Source organism: Lepisma saccharinum, chromosome 25 (assembly GCF_977018435.1).
Source record: "Lepisma saccharinum chromosome 25, izLepSacc3.1, whole genome shotgun sequence".
Classification (NCBI taxonomy): domain Eukaryota; kingdom Metazoa; phylum Arthropoda; class Insecta; order Zygentoma; family Lepismatidae; genus Lepisma; species Lepisma saccharinum.
In genome coordinates, this window is record NC_139253.1 from 9,077,169 (window position 1) to 9,090,919 (window position 13,751).

The following is a 13,751-nucleotide window of genomic DNA, read 5'->3' on the forward strand; positions in this document are numbered from 1 at the left end:
CGCTCTCAATAGATGAAAGTACAGACGTTAGCTGTATTAATTCGGGAATGCAATTCTCATCTCAATGTGACAGAACTGCTCGACATAATTCCTCTCCGCGACACAACTACAGGAGAACATACTCTCAAGGAAGTGGAGGCCATTTTGCAAAGGTTATTTCAGTCATTTCCAAACTCGTCTTGAATACCAGAAGTCAATCTGTGAATCTGATTTAAGCCAATGCCCAGTCCCAATAAAAATATTACTTAATGAATTTGAAAACAGGTATTAAAATTGCCAAGGGCAATTTTCTTGTTGTGTTCCCTTTCCTTTTGATGCTGCCTGTGCAAATCTTAACTTTCAACTGAAATTTATTGCCTTACAATGAAACTCAGTGTTGAAAGAGAAATATCACAAGGTGGGTGTTTCTAGATTTTTCTCATCTCCCAGAGCAATAAGCAATGTTGCTGTTGAAATTTTAGTGATGTCTGGCAGCACTTTGTAAACAGCTGTTCTCCGTTATGAAGATTAATAAAACAGCCAAACAATCAAAAATTACTGATAATCGGCCTCTGTGCTGGAAGGTTCACACAACGTGTTACAATATCAAGGGTTCCTGCTTGAATCCCAGCCTGGTCATGGCTGGTCTTAGCGAGTTTCCCTCAATTTCACTCATCCTCATCATTACGATTAGCCAAAAATGGCAGAATGGAGACGCAAAATAACAAACATGAAATTAAGGAATGACTTACACTTTTGTTTGCATTAAGTTTTTCCTGCTCACAAAAACATAATGCAACATATTGCTGACATTGAGGAGCTAGTTTGTATCAAATCTCTGGGAAACGAAACTAGAATTGTCTATATACGGTTTCTTGCCAAAATATTTGCACAATTGTAACCTATTTATACTTAGAACAAAAATGTAAAATAGTATCGCTGACTATGAGATAATTTGTATTATTTTATTCAGTAAAACATATGAGGATCATAAAATATTTTCCATTACAGTTATACACACACGTAATCGTGTAAAGCTTAAGTTTTAAGTGGGTTGGTATGGAAATTGGGGTGAGGCAAATTCTTGCATCCTGTTCTGGTTGCTAATTTTGGGCACTTGGGTGGATGGGAGTTCTCTCTACATAGATAATTTATGGTACTGCAAGTCTAATTTCTGGAATCCACCTCCCCCATCAGGGGCCAACCTTTTAGTTTTGGACTTCCGGGAGTTGGGGTTCGAGATGTGCAGCCCTGAGAGTTTTGACATTATCGTTATGCGGCCCTATTCAATCTCCCAAGCCGTACCCTTTCCTTGCTAGTTGAAAAGTGTGAGTGGGGAGGGGTGCTGAATAAGACTTGTAGTTTGTTATAAATCATTTGCCTTTGAAATAGATAAGAAAATTCCACTCCTATTTTTTTTTTTTTTTTTTTTTTGTATTTGAAGACTATTTCTGCGGAAGGATATAGGCTTAGGCATTATCTTAAATCGAAGGTTTGTGGTTTTAAGGAAGTAGCTTAACTAACGCACTCTGCCCCCCCCCCCTTACAACTTGTAGTTGTGTGCCCTCGCACATTTTTTTTTTTTTTTTATGTAAAGCTTTTCTTTCTAAAATATTAATTCACGCCTACATGTATATTAAATAGCCTACATACAAATATGAAAATACATCCATATAATTTGTTCAATGTAAAAACTGGAACGAAAAATTAAAACAACAGACAAACTAAAAAAATTACATATTATAATTATATATGAAAATACGAGTTTCAAGAAATAGGTCAATATATTTATTTTTCCAGGCACTATATACTATACATACATTCGAGTGAATTTGATACATTTCATGTGCTTCGATTTTTTTTACTTTAACCTTTCCCATCATTAATATTCCCTTTACACCATGCACCATTAAAGTGTTTATCAAACCTACTGACAAACAACCAGCACGGTTCACAATAAACAGCATCTAAAATAGATGAGTAGTATAACCAAAATCTATTTTCTGTCCGATTAGAGTGCTAGAGTGATAATCAGAGGTTGAAATATTCATCTAATGAAGGGTTTCTTCTAATCTGGTAATTCAGTTACTACTTTTCTAGGGATTGACATTTTCTGTTTGCAGCTGTAGGGGCATAAAAATTATGTTTTGTTGAAAATATATATTTTAACGCCGAAAAGAAAACTTTTGTCAACTATCGGTCTTTCTAAATCTAACAGTCTTAATGCACCCCCCCCCCCCACACACACACACAATGGGGGTTGTAGGGGTGTTATTATGCCACTGTTTCAAGGTCTGCAGACTGTTTACAGCAGGAACTCCAACAGTCGGGTACAAAGAAGGAATGAAACGGAATGCAACAGGAAGTAGAGTGGTGACAAAGTTTTTTCATGCTCTTAAAACATTGTAGCCTTACATTGTATCTAAACTTAATTTGTGTGCATGTCTTTTAGTTATTTATTTTCTTATAATTTAAATATCCATTACAATTATTAATATAAGTAATGCCACTTATAAATACAGTGTGTCAATTTAAAACTGTACCCACCGGAAAAGTATCTGTCCCCTCCCCTCCTTTTCCATATTCCCTAAATTCCTTGCCTCTTCCTTCCACACCAAGCAATGTGAGAGTATACAGCCATCGTTTCCCATCACAAACAAAATAAATGCATTCCGTTAGGTATCTGGACTGTGGTTCAATATTAAATTGAACGCACTGGATAACAAGTGGAAGAAAATGCTAAATAAAGTGTAATAAGGCAAAAGTAAGGTAGTTTTCCATGCATAGTGCCATGAAGGTACATCCTGGGGGGGTGTAGGGGTAGAACCCCACACATTCATGATCTATGGCATTTTTGGAGGTGATGTAATCAGGACCATGCTTTGGCCACTTTTACCCCCACCCCCAGGTACCCATTTATTTGAGACTCAGTGATACACAGAGCAGCTTTATGCAGGACAAGGAGAAAAAATTCCTATCTTAGTTCACCCACCCCAGTTCACCTGCATGGCAGTAGGACACCCCACTGGCTCCCAAATAAACTGTAATAAATTAAATAATCAGAAGAGTAAAGTACAATAAAAAAAACACATTCTATACTTTCGAACATTTTCCATAGACAATATATCATGAACTGCAAAGTTCCATATTAACAATATCTCTCACTGGATAAGTATTAAAGTATAAACAACACATTAAACCTGGGATCATATTTATTTGAACATTGTATATTTTACAGATGATGAATGTTATAATTAATACGTCAACCAGCATATTTTACATACATACAAGTATTTTAACAGCATCAATATTCTACAGAGAAATACAACAATAAAACAGCAATACTGGCTACATTTGAAACAAATGCCATGCATTGAGGGATTAATTACGACCTCCCCTAAACCCCTCGTACATGTCAATACTATACTCTACTCATTATATATATATTTTAAATACAAAAATAGCTTTCATTCGAACTTCATGTTACGGGCATAACAAAACTTGCATTTCTCACAGTAACAGAAGCCTTCCACATTTGTGCCTTACAACTCCCCAGCAGATCAAGTAGGCTTTCCTAATTACTACTATCTACCCAATGTGCGTAACTTATGGATAGCTTCATTCCCTTTTACTGTCAGTTCTTCAAAATATATTTTGTAATTATCAGCTAGTACCATGATTTAACCAAATGTGGGTGCAATTTACTACATGCCTTATCCTTTAGTATTTTATCAAAGAATTCAATTCCTAATGGGTATCTGAATCTCAATTCTAACTGTAGGTCCACTCCCAATTAGCTCTGCACCTTCAACACATAAAAATTGACAAATATATTTTTTCTTTCTTTGACAAACAAGTGGCAATAGCTTTATTACAGTAGGACAATTGCATTTAGAATACAAATTTTGTACAGATACTTGCAATATATTGTAAGTTGATTTTCTTTTGTTTTGTAGTCAGGGAGAGTGAAGATAATTTAGCACCAAAGTGATCACGAACTAGGCCATTGAGTGATTATCATAATCACAAACACGGCACATTTAAAGATGGATATGCAGTATTTCATCCTTCAAATGCATTTTAAGATTTCATTTAAAAATACAGTAAACAATTGTAAATTCAATAAAAGGAAGCATCTTAAGATTTTCTGCACACATCTGCTACTTGATTTTATCTTAAATAGCAAAATATAACTATAACAATCCGAAGTGAAATAAGCTATCCGTAAGTCGAGCTTCCCAACTCATGATTGGCCTGGAAGAATTCAATTCTAATAATAAAAAAAACATAGTAAATCCCAAAACAATACTGTACACCAAATTTATTTTTCAAAAGTGCAAATAAAAACTGAAGTACAAAAATAAAAGTTCATTAAGCACATAATTTATAAGAATACAAGAGAAAACCAGCAAATAGGTCACAGTTATGAGATAATTGTTCTGAATGTTCTCAGTACAACCTAGCTTGTGATAGGTAGTAGATGCAAAATATTTCCTGAACATGAACAGCTTAATATGAAAGATGGTGACTACTTGTGGAGCAATGTGTCGGTGTGCAATTTTCTGTCGGAAATTGTGTCACGTAAAGCAACATTCAATTATGTTAATAATTTTCTCAAAGCCGTTCAAAATTTTGCAATAGCTATAATACCGCAATCTTATGGTTTAGACTAAATACAGCACACTGCATGATTGAATTTTGGAAAAACACGGTCGTGATGTGTGCCAAGTTTATAAAGAGAAGCATAAAGTGTAAATTTGGCCGAGCCCAGACCAGAAACATTCATGAAGCAGGCATCAGGGCACTGGTACGGCAATGGGACATATGCATCAATATCGGTGGGGATATGTATTTATAATAATACAAAACTTACAACTTGATATATCTTTCAGTATTCTTTCATAGCCCATTGTGACTTATTTACACACTTTCCCCTGTATAATTTCATATCTAATATTACTTTTGTATAATATACATGGTTGGTTAAAATTAATTTTCACTGGTACCTACATTCAATTTTACACATGTAAAACCAACATGCCAAAAAAAGTCTGTTTCATACTTCCCAATCCATTTTCAACTAAATCACAAAATAAATGCTAAGGCACAAATAAACTTCACAAAAATGCTAAATTAATGCAATATATCAACAAATCCATTTTCAATGATTTGGTGAGGAAAACAAGTTCATTATACAACAATATAACCTTCTACAATTATTATTATTGCATCTGGCTTTATTCCCTCCACTATAACAAAGCTCAGCTTCTGAAATGCTTTTACAAAGTCATGAAAATTGGACTAATGGTCAGAATCAAATCGTCTAACACGAACTCTTTGCTTATAATGGTATTCCTTAAGGTAACCTTTTAATGACTTGGGAAGACACAACTGGTTTATTCCATCATATGTAATGTTACTACAAATAACAGCTCTGCATAAATGTTGTAAAGGAAAAGCAAAATTTCTATGCAGGGGAATTGTCAGCATAGGCTCAAAGAACATGCAGCAACTGGGGTCTTTGTAATGCTCTATCAGTCCGCAAACAGTTGGTGATGCAAACACACCGGGATCGTGGGAATCAAAACTGAATTTATGGTTCCACTGTTCAATACGTGCATGCAAGGAACGTCCATACTTGCGAAAGCTAACAGAGAATAGGTATTCCTCTTGAGCGGAGTCACGCAGAAGGAAGGTTCCTTCAGTGCGCCCCTCGAGCAACCGCTCAGCCTCGTAACGGTCCATTTTGCCCCAGTAAAAGGAGCAAGATGTAATCTGCAGGAGATCTGGTACTAAACAGTGAATGTAGTCAACCTGCGTGTGCACCATTCGTTGCATCGCGGACAGAGACATGTCTAGCTGGGTGAGAGCTGTAAGAGCTGGATGGATTCCGAGGTGAGTCTGAAAAAGTGCCGTAAGATCATTGATAGTGAATTCGGGTGGATAGACCAACTGGATCTGTGGCTGGAACCCAGGCGGTGGGTCCACTCCTTCAGCAATCTCCCTTGCTCTCTCCTGCCGCGCTCGCTCGTCGCAATCTTCTATCGGATAATCCTCCGGATTGAACTTGGATAAATCAATGACCGGGTTCATTTGATTTGGAGTACTATCCTCGCTGCTGCTGGAGTCGCTGTGGCACGGAGTCGTCCTCTGCTGCATTGGCGTTGCTGCTTCGAATACCACCCCCGCTCCAAGGTGATGCTCTTCTGTTCTTCTGTAACCTGTACACACGCACGAATCACAGCCCACATTTGGCTCCGGGATGTCAATATCTGGCGACTTCATCCCTTTCAACCTGCAGTTGAACTTGAGGACCCACGGATTCCTCTTCTTCTTCGAGGCAGTTTCTTTGGGCACGCGCACTTTCACTCGTGACCGTCTCCCCAATGATAATGTCCTGGCTGTTCGCCTACAACTTGTACTTGCTTCACCTGTTCTTTGTAAACTTAACGTTGGAACACTATTCCTACCACTGCATTCTGAATCGTCATTCCAACTCATGTTCGGACAAGAACACAAGCTATCAGCACCATCATTGTCGGTTTGTGTACAATTTTTCGTGCACTTAACCACAGTTTCACCATCGCCAACTGCATTCGCATTAGCACCTTCTCCACTTAGTTTCACCGGTTGGGTCTGTGGCTCTGGCTGAGCTGCTCCTCTGGAGTACAAATCCTCTGTCGCATCACCTCCGTCGGATGGATGACCCTCACCATCAGGTGACCCTGTCACTTCTGTCACTCCCATCGAGCCAAATAAACTTTTCAAATCACTAAGCTTCTGGCCCATTATCTCACTGCCTGCAGGAGAGACTCTTCCTTGTGTGACTCTCCACTAGACACATTTGTTTCCATAGCAACTGGTTCTTACATTGTCTGCTTCCTTCCAAGATTACCTGAAATATCAATTGTCACAATGTAAAATACAAATAAGTTAAATTAGAATCCTTTCATTTACAACACATAATAATGATAACAATACAAATGAAGGCCTCATACTCTCTTTGCTGCATCAAAATAGGACTCTACTTCAAATGTTGAAAATGTTGAATTCAAGATTTGAAAAAAAAAAAAAAAAAAAAAAAAGGAGGGCATTCTTCACGAAATGTTTTGGTTGTTTACATTACAATTTTCCGTTGTTTTCACTTTTTAAAAAGCAATAATATTATAAACAAAAAATGAATGGGTAATGTGTACACCCATAAATATCATATGAAAATGAAAATTCTACGTAAAACTCTGATAATTCATTTTTAACTATAGACCAGTTGAAGCATGCATGAAACAAATTAGATGATTATGTCAATGTTTGTTGAAAAATTGGTGCTCAGCAGCTGAGGGATAATTGCTTCTTTATTGTACACTAGCTGATTACCCGGCATTGCCCAGGTATTTATTTATCCCAATCTTGTATTAGACAGGAAAATAATGAATTCTAACTATAGTGTAAAATGTATCTAATTTTAAATGTGATCGTGAATGTCACCAATTAGCTTAGACACTCCGAAAACTATGGATTCGACACTAATCTACGTCATTTCTGGCATTTTATTTTTCACGCCTTCTCACCCCCTATGCCGATAAGTGATGAACTTGGGAGTTGAACCCCATTGGGAGTGTCACGAAAACTATGGATTCCATTCGCAACACAGCCTGAATGTTAGACAACCCGAGAAACACTATCGTTGTGTGGATTGCATAGAGTCACGGATGACTGTCTGTGCTGTATTTAATATCAGTGGTTCTAGATTATTTTTACATGTCACCCCTTCCCACCCAATCCCTATGGGTGTCTTATCCCAAAATATTATTTCCAGATTGCAAGTGATATGTGTACCAAGTTTGGTTGAAATTGCTCCAGGCGTTAAGTGTGTTATGCCGGAACAAACAAATATGCATATATATATATAAGATAGTGTATTCTACTGTTACTTGGAAACACTTATACTGAGTGTAATATTAGTTTGTCCTTATGTTTGAGGAAGTTCTGCACAATACAGTACGTATTTCTTGAGAATACCACTGTTATACTGCAATTCCTATTTTGTGGATCAATCACACTGAAGATGACTGTACCTAAAGTATTATTTGAAATGCACTGCGAGATACATGCACCATCATCAGAGTTGCAAAGGCAATCTCATTGCACTATAATTTGCGAAGATGGGGATGAGTGATGATATGATGAAATTGATGAATGGATACTCACAAATATCCATGCCCAGACCAGGATTCGAACCTGGGACCCCTAGCATGATGTGCTAACCACTCTGCATCGGGGCTGGCAATGTCAAATAATGTTCCATGAAAATATATGTACAGGGTATCATTTTAATGTACCCACGGACACATCAACATATAGAGGACATAAAAACAAATAACTTTTCTCAGTAACATTTTTGTCAGTAGTTCATTTGGTGTTACAAATGTTCAAAGTATACTTTGCTGTCTGTATGCTGGCAACACAACACTTGATTGCATCTGTGACAAAACTTCCTGCCATGAAAGAGAGCATTGCAGTGTTGCAAGGAACACACAAGTTTTGTGAAACATTGACAAAACACCAACCACATTATGTGCTGCAAAACAAAATGAGGAATGCATCCAGTAACCCAATGGGAAGTGAACCAACGATACAAAAATAGTGGAAAAACAATGTATTCAAAAGGAAGTGGTAATATCGAACTTTGTCTCTTAAGTCTATATGTGTCAAATATTTGCAAATCTCACCGAGAAAAGTGGTTTGTTTTTATGTCCTCTATAGGCCAATGTTTCTTTGGTCCATGGGTGCCATTAAAAATGACACCCTGTGTACACATCTAAATGATTGAGCAAAAACTCCACTCCTGGTGACAAATATTTGTGTCTAATGAACTAAATGGTTAAAAATTTATCCAACAATTAATTCTTTGAAGATTACGTATTCAGTGGTAAAGCTTAGAGTACATAGTTTTAGGGTAACTGTTTAGTATCGGGCCAACATATTTTACAGAAGAAACTACTTACGGAAATGAGTTTCTGTGGCATTTGCAAAGTTCGTCAAGGTATTTTCTTTCATCGTGGAATTTATTTCACCCGGTAATCATGTATTTTTCAAGAAAAATATATCTCCAATGCACAATTGCCGTTGCTTCCATTTTCTTCGTCTATGTGAACCAGATGTTGCCCACGTTTGATGACGTAACCTCCTGTCAGTGTTTCCAACCAACCCGTTGTTTTGCAAGAAGATGAAAAAACGAAATATACATTCCTGATATTACTGCGACCCCAAATTTTAACTGTTTGCCTAACGTAACCTTACCATGAATGGTAACTGGGGCTATGCATGAATGGTATTTGGGGCTATGCGAGAATGGTTTGTGGGGCATTTTCCGGTTAAGAAGGTTGGAAACACTGAATTCCACAACGCGACTCAAGTTGTGCCCGCCGTATTGTGTGTTACGGAAGCGAAAGAAGGAAGAACAATAATTACTGTTAATGTCAAAAATTGAAATTATTTTCGTGAGAAAATCAAAATCCCACCTAAAAGAATGTTTCGCAATGCACAATACGGAAGTACGAATGTTAAAAATTACGAAATAAACAAGTGAGAGGTGTTGTTCCAATACCAAACAGGTAATACATTTAGTTCATTGTAATATACATGGGCTAGACTCTACTTTACGTCCTTATCTGCATGGTGATTGCTTCTTTGAGTTCGCGGTGCACGTTTGTGGTGCGGCAGCCGGCATCTCTTCGGGTAAGTACCTTTTTCTTTTTACACTTTCTGTTCATGATAGCCCCACTAAGCATTCACGGGGACGAGGTATGCCTATGAGGTTAGGTTAGGTTCCATTAGCACTCATTTCACCCCTAAATATGTGCTTCATCATCGAAAAAATCCTCAGTACGTTCAATTATGCATATCCGGACAACATCGGTTTTTCTCAATTTACTCCTCCAGGAAATTTTTCCTCGCTTTGGGATTTACGTTGTTGAATTCCTTATAAAATAAGCTTTCCAACGATATATGACAAGTATTCCTTAGGAAAAGGACGTAATCTAGAGTCTTACCTATACTTAGTTACCAGTAACCAGTATTCATTCATTTATTGACACCTTCAATACAGACTACTGCTACCTTATAGAGCATTTCCCTTCGTAGGTATGTAATGCTGTTTCCATATCCTTCTGTAACTAGGTTTAGCAAGCCACTTTTGAAGCTCTAAGCACTACAACATGCGGTTGAACTCGAAAAAAAAGAGTTATTTATGTTGAAAAAAACAACTTGAAAATTACCTTACGCACTTCCCATGGAAAAGATATTCTGTCGACAAGTGACAGTAAATATCGTAGAAGCGTTGGAATGAATGTAGAAGTAAATCAGAACCTTAGTAGAATGCATTTAGGGACTTTATTTGAACGCTAAGGGAACCAAACCTAACCTGCCTAACCTAACCACAAAAGCATATATTGAACAAAATCTTAAGTAATTACTAAAACTCCACAGTATGTGTTAACTACATCGAAATCGAACAATGTAAAAATTACATTCGTAGCATGATGAAATCTCAATAAATCAAAAGGAACTTGGGCCCAATATGCCTCTAAATCCTTACATGACTATGTTATGTAGAATCACTGTACTGTCACAAATTACACTGGTTACAATTATTAGGGGTAACATTATCGTATGGGTAAAACGGATTCCTTCAAATTTCCTTCAAATTTACAGGAGAAAGTACTTACGGAAATCATTTTCTTGAGCGTTTTGGAAGTTCCTGAATGTAGATTTCATCCATTTTAATGTGAATGCGTGTTGTTTTCTGCGAAAATCTCTGTCCGACACGCTGTTTCTGCTCCCGCCATTTGCTTTTTGCATGAGAGTGCAATGTTCCGTGTGTTAAGACGATGCAACCCCGTAGCCAGTGTTTCAGCCTCGCCGTGTTTTCACTAGAACCACCTGTCGAGTTCGGAACAAGCCATTTTTCCCCGAATGGGTGTCACTTATCGCACAACATTGTAGCAACATTGTGTTCTGACGTCACAGGAGAGAGCTGTTTTTACAATTTTTCTTTGTATTTATGCTAATGGAACCTAACCTAACAGGCCTAACCTAACCACGTAGGCATTCCTCGTTTTACGTCAATATTCAAGGTTGCAAGATTGTTGTGCGTAAAGGAAGATAATTAACGAATTACGAAAGAAAGATGGTTCCGACCCGAATGGGTGTCACTTATCGCACAACACTGTAGCAACATTGTGTTCTGACGTCACAGGAAAGATCTTTTTCATGTTAGGCAATACAAGCTAACGCGTCTCTTAGCGAAAATAATAATTTTTCTTTGTATCTATGCTAATGGAACCTAACCCAACAGGCCTAACCTAACCACGTAGGCATTCCTCGTCTGACGTCAATATTCAAGGTTGCAAGATGGTTGTGCGTAAAGGAAGAGCATTAACAAATTTCGAAAGAAAGATGGTTCCGACCCGAATGGGTGTCACTTATCGCACAACACTCTACGAACATTGTGTTCTGACGTCACAGGAGAGACCTTTTTCATGTTAGGCAATAGAAAGGTAACGCGTCTCTTAAGGAAAATATTATTTTTTCTTTGTATTTATGCTAATGGAACCTAACCTAACAGGCCTAACCTAACCACGTAGGCATTCCTCGTCTGACGTCAATATTCAAGGTCGCAAGAGTGTTGTGCGTAAAGGAAGAGCATTAACGAATTGCGAAAGAAAGATGGTTCCGAATTGCGAAAGAAAGATGGTTCCGAATTGCTGTGTATGGACAATGAACGTGGTAAATTGCAAGGTTATTTTACAAGTTCTACACGTAAATGCGACGTATTAGCATAATTTCAAATAGGGGCACGAAAGTAGATATTTTCCGGTGAACGAGGTTGCACCACTGCATAAATCGACAAAACACTCTCAGAACGCCCCCTAAACCTGTATGCTATGACGGCCATAATGTGTTACAGATTCGAAACAACAAGTAACAGTAAGTACTCGTAAATAAAGAAAATAAACATTATCTTAGTTAGAAATGCATTATTTCGCGTTAAGAAATGTTCCGCAACACGTTAGCAATGTAAAGAAGTCCGAAATATATGATTCGTAGGTGTTTCACCCATACGATAATAGTACCTTATTAGGTTTGATTTTTCCATGCGAATATAATGCTTCGGAAGCACAGTCACTTGCATAGCCTACATTTCACAACATAATCTCTTAAGAAAATGACACATTTTGGAACTTCAAATTGGGATAATTACTTTCCCCCAAATCCTAACCTTCCTGTGAACATTGTTACACAAGCAGACTGTGTGTTGACAATGCGTCACACAATGCAGCTTCAGCCTCCATACACCATGGAGAGGTCTGCTGAATCAAGTGTGACAAGTGTAACGAAAAAGGTGAATGTCAAGCCAAAAAAACTGTTAGAAATGTAATTATTTATAAAAGTCGGATGGCATGTTATAGATAAGTAATAGCTACTTTCTCCAGGAAGTGATGATAGTTGAAAATTCTATATTCACAAGCAAAAAATAGTAGTGATGCAGATCATGTATTGCCATGACACGTTTATCTAGCTTCAACTACAGAATATCATACGAACTAATAAAAATGTATAGTTTGTCATGTGCACAGAAAGCTGTCATAAATATATAGGAACTAAAGGAAAGGCTTGCATCATTACTTTCTATTTTATTCACAATATAAAATTTATCTACTGTCTACTTGAACCAGAATACGTTTACTAATAACTGTGCACCTATTTACGTCTTTTCTCGAGATTACAAAATTTCAGGGTCGAACATATACTTTCACAAATTATAAGTTAATGCCGAGATACAAACCAAAAAAATACTTTTAAAATCATAATAGACAGTGGAAAATTGTAATTTACTATAAATGAATACAGATTTCTCAATAGCAATTCGTTATCTTCGATCTTACCTCATACGCATACACATCATCGCTATAGATAACGGAAGTGCCTGCACTGCTGTTATTTACAGTAATTTACTTCATTAAGAAATTAATATTGTTATGAAACAATTATTTCAAATTATATGACAGAAACATGCAGTTAACCCTTACCTTGATTTTATTTAGAATCCTCCTTTCACTTTCATCCTAACTTGCACGAACACGAATAGGCAATTCATCATTGGCTTGGATAAGTGTATCTTACTATATATTTCACATATAGGTAATAACAAAACGACTGTCTCGAACGTACACCTTTTAATAAACTAAATATCTCAGCATCTCATATAACTAGTGTAAAAACTGGTAAAAAATTTCGCACTTTCGCAAATCTCAGACTCTTTTTCCCTTTCCGATCCTCCATTTTCTTATCACTCGAGGTGTAGTCGTGTTCAATAAACCAAGTAATCAGTCTAATCACCCAAATGCAACAGTTGGAAGTGATGACGACATTGGAACAAAAAAAAATGGGACAAAAAAAATCCGATGTTCGGAAAAGAGAGGAAACATTTATCTACACACTACCAAGTGAGGGTTTTCGACTTTCTGTCATTTCCAAATGTTTTCCGTACACACAGCAACAAGAAAGCAATAGTCCCTAAAATATCTCGACTTCGTCGGGTTATGGCGAATTTTATCCATCTCGAACGTCGTGGATTTAAAAGTTTCCCGTGCCGCACACCCCTATTTCCTACGGGTGTGCGGGATTCCAAAAATCGGGACCGGAATTGGGGAAAAAAATATTCCGTCCCGACCCTGATTTCGGTAAATGGCAACTTTTCGGTATCCCGA

General features: G+C 37.3%; 1 protein-coding gene across 1 annotated transcript; it reads right to left on the reverse strand.

Annotated features, from left to right (window-relative positions):
• Nucleotides 1-3,173: 3,173 nt before the first annotated feature.
• On the reverse strand, nt 3,174-13,354 carry LOC145978527 (suppressor of cytokine signaling 5-like). The gene is made up of 2 exons (XM_083111176.1): nt 13,071-13,354; nt 3,174-6,874 (listed from the first exon to the last, which is right to left on the reverse strand). The coding sequence occupies exon 2, from the start codon at nt 6,766-6,768 to the stop codon at nt 5,281-5,283; it is 1,488 nt and encodes a 495-aa protein (XP_082967302.1). The 5' UTR covers nt 6,769-6,874; nt 13,071-13,354; the 3' UTR covers nt 3,174-5,280.
• Nucleotides 13,355-13,751: the final 397 nt, after the last annotated feature.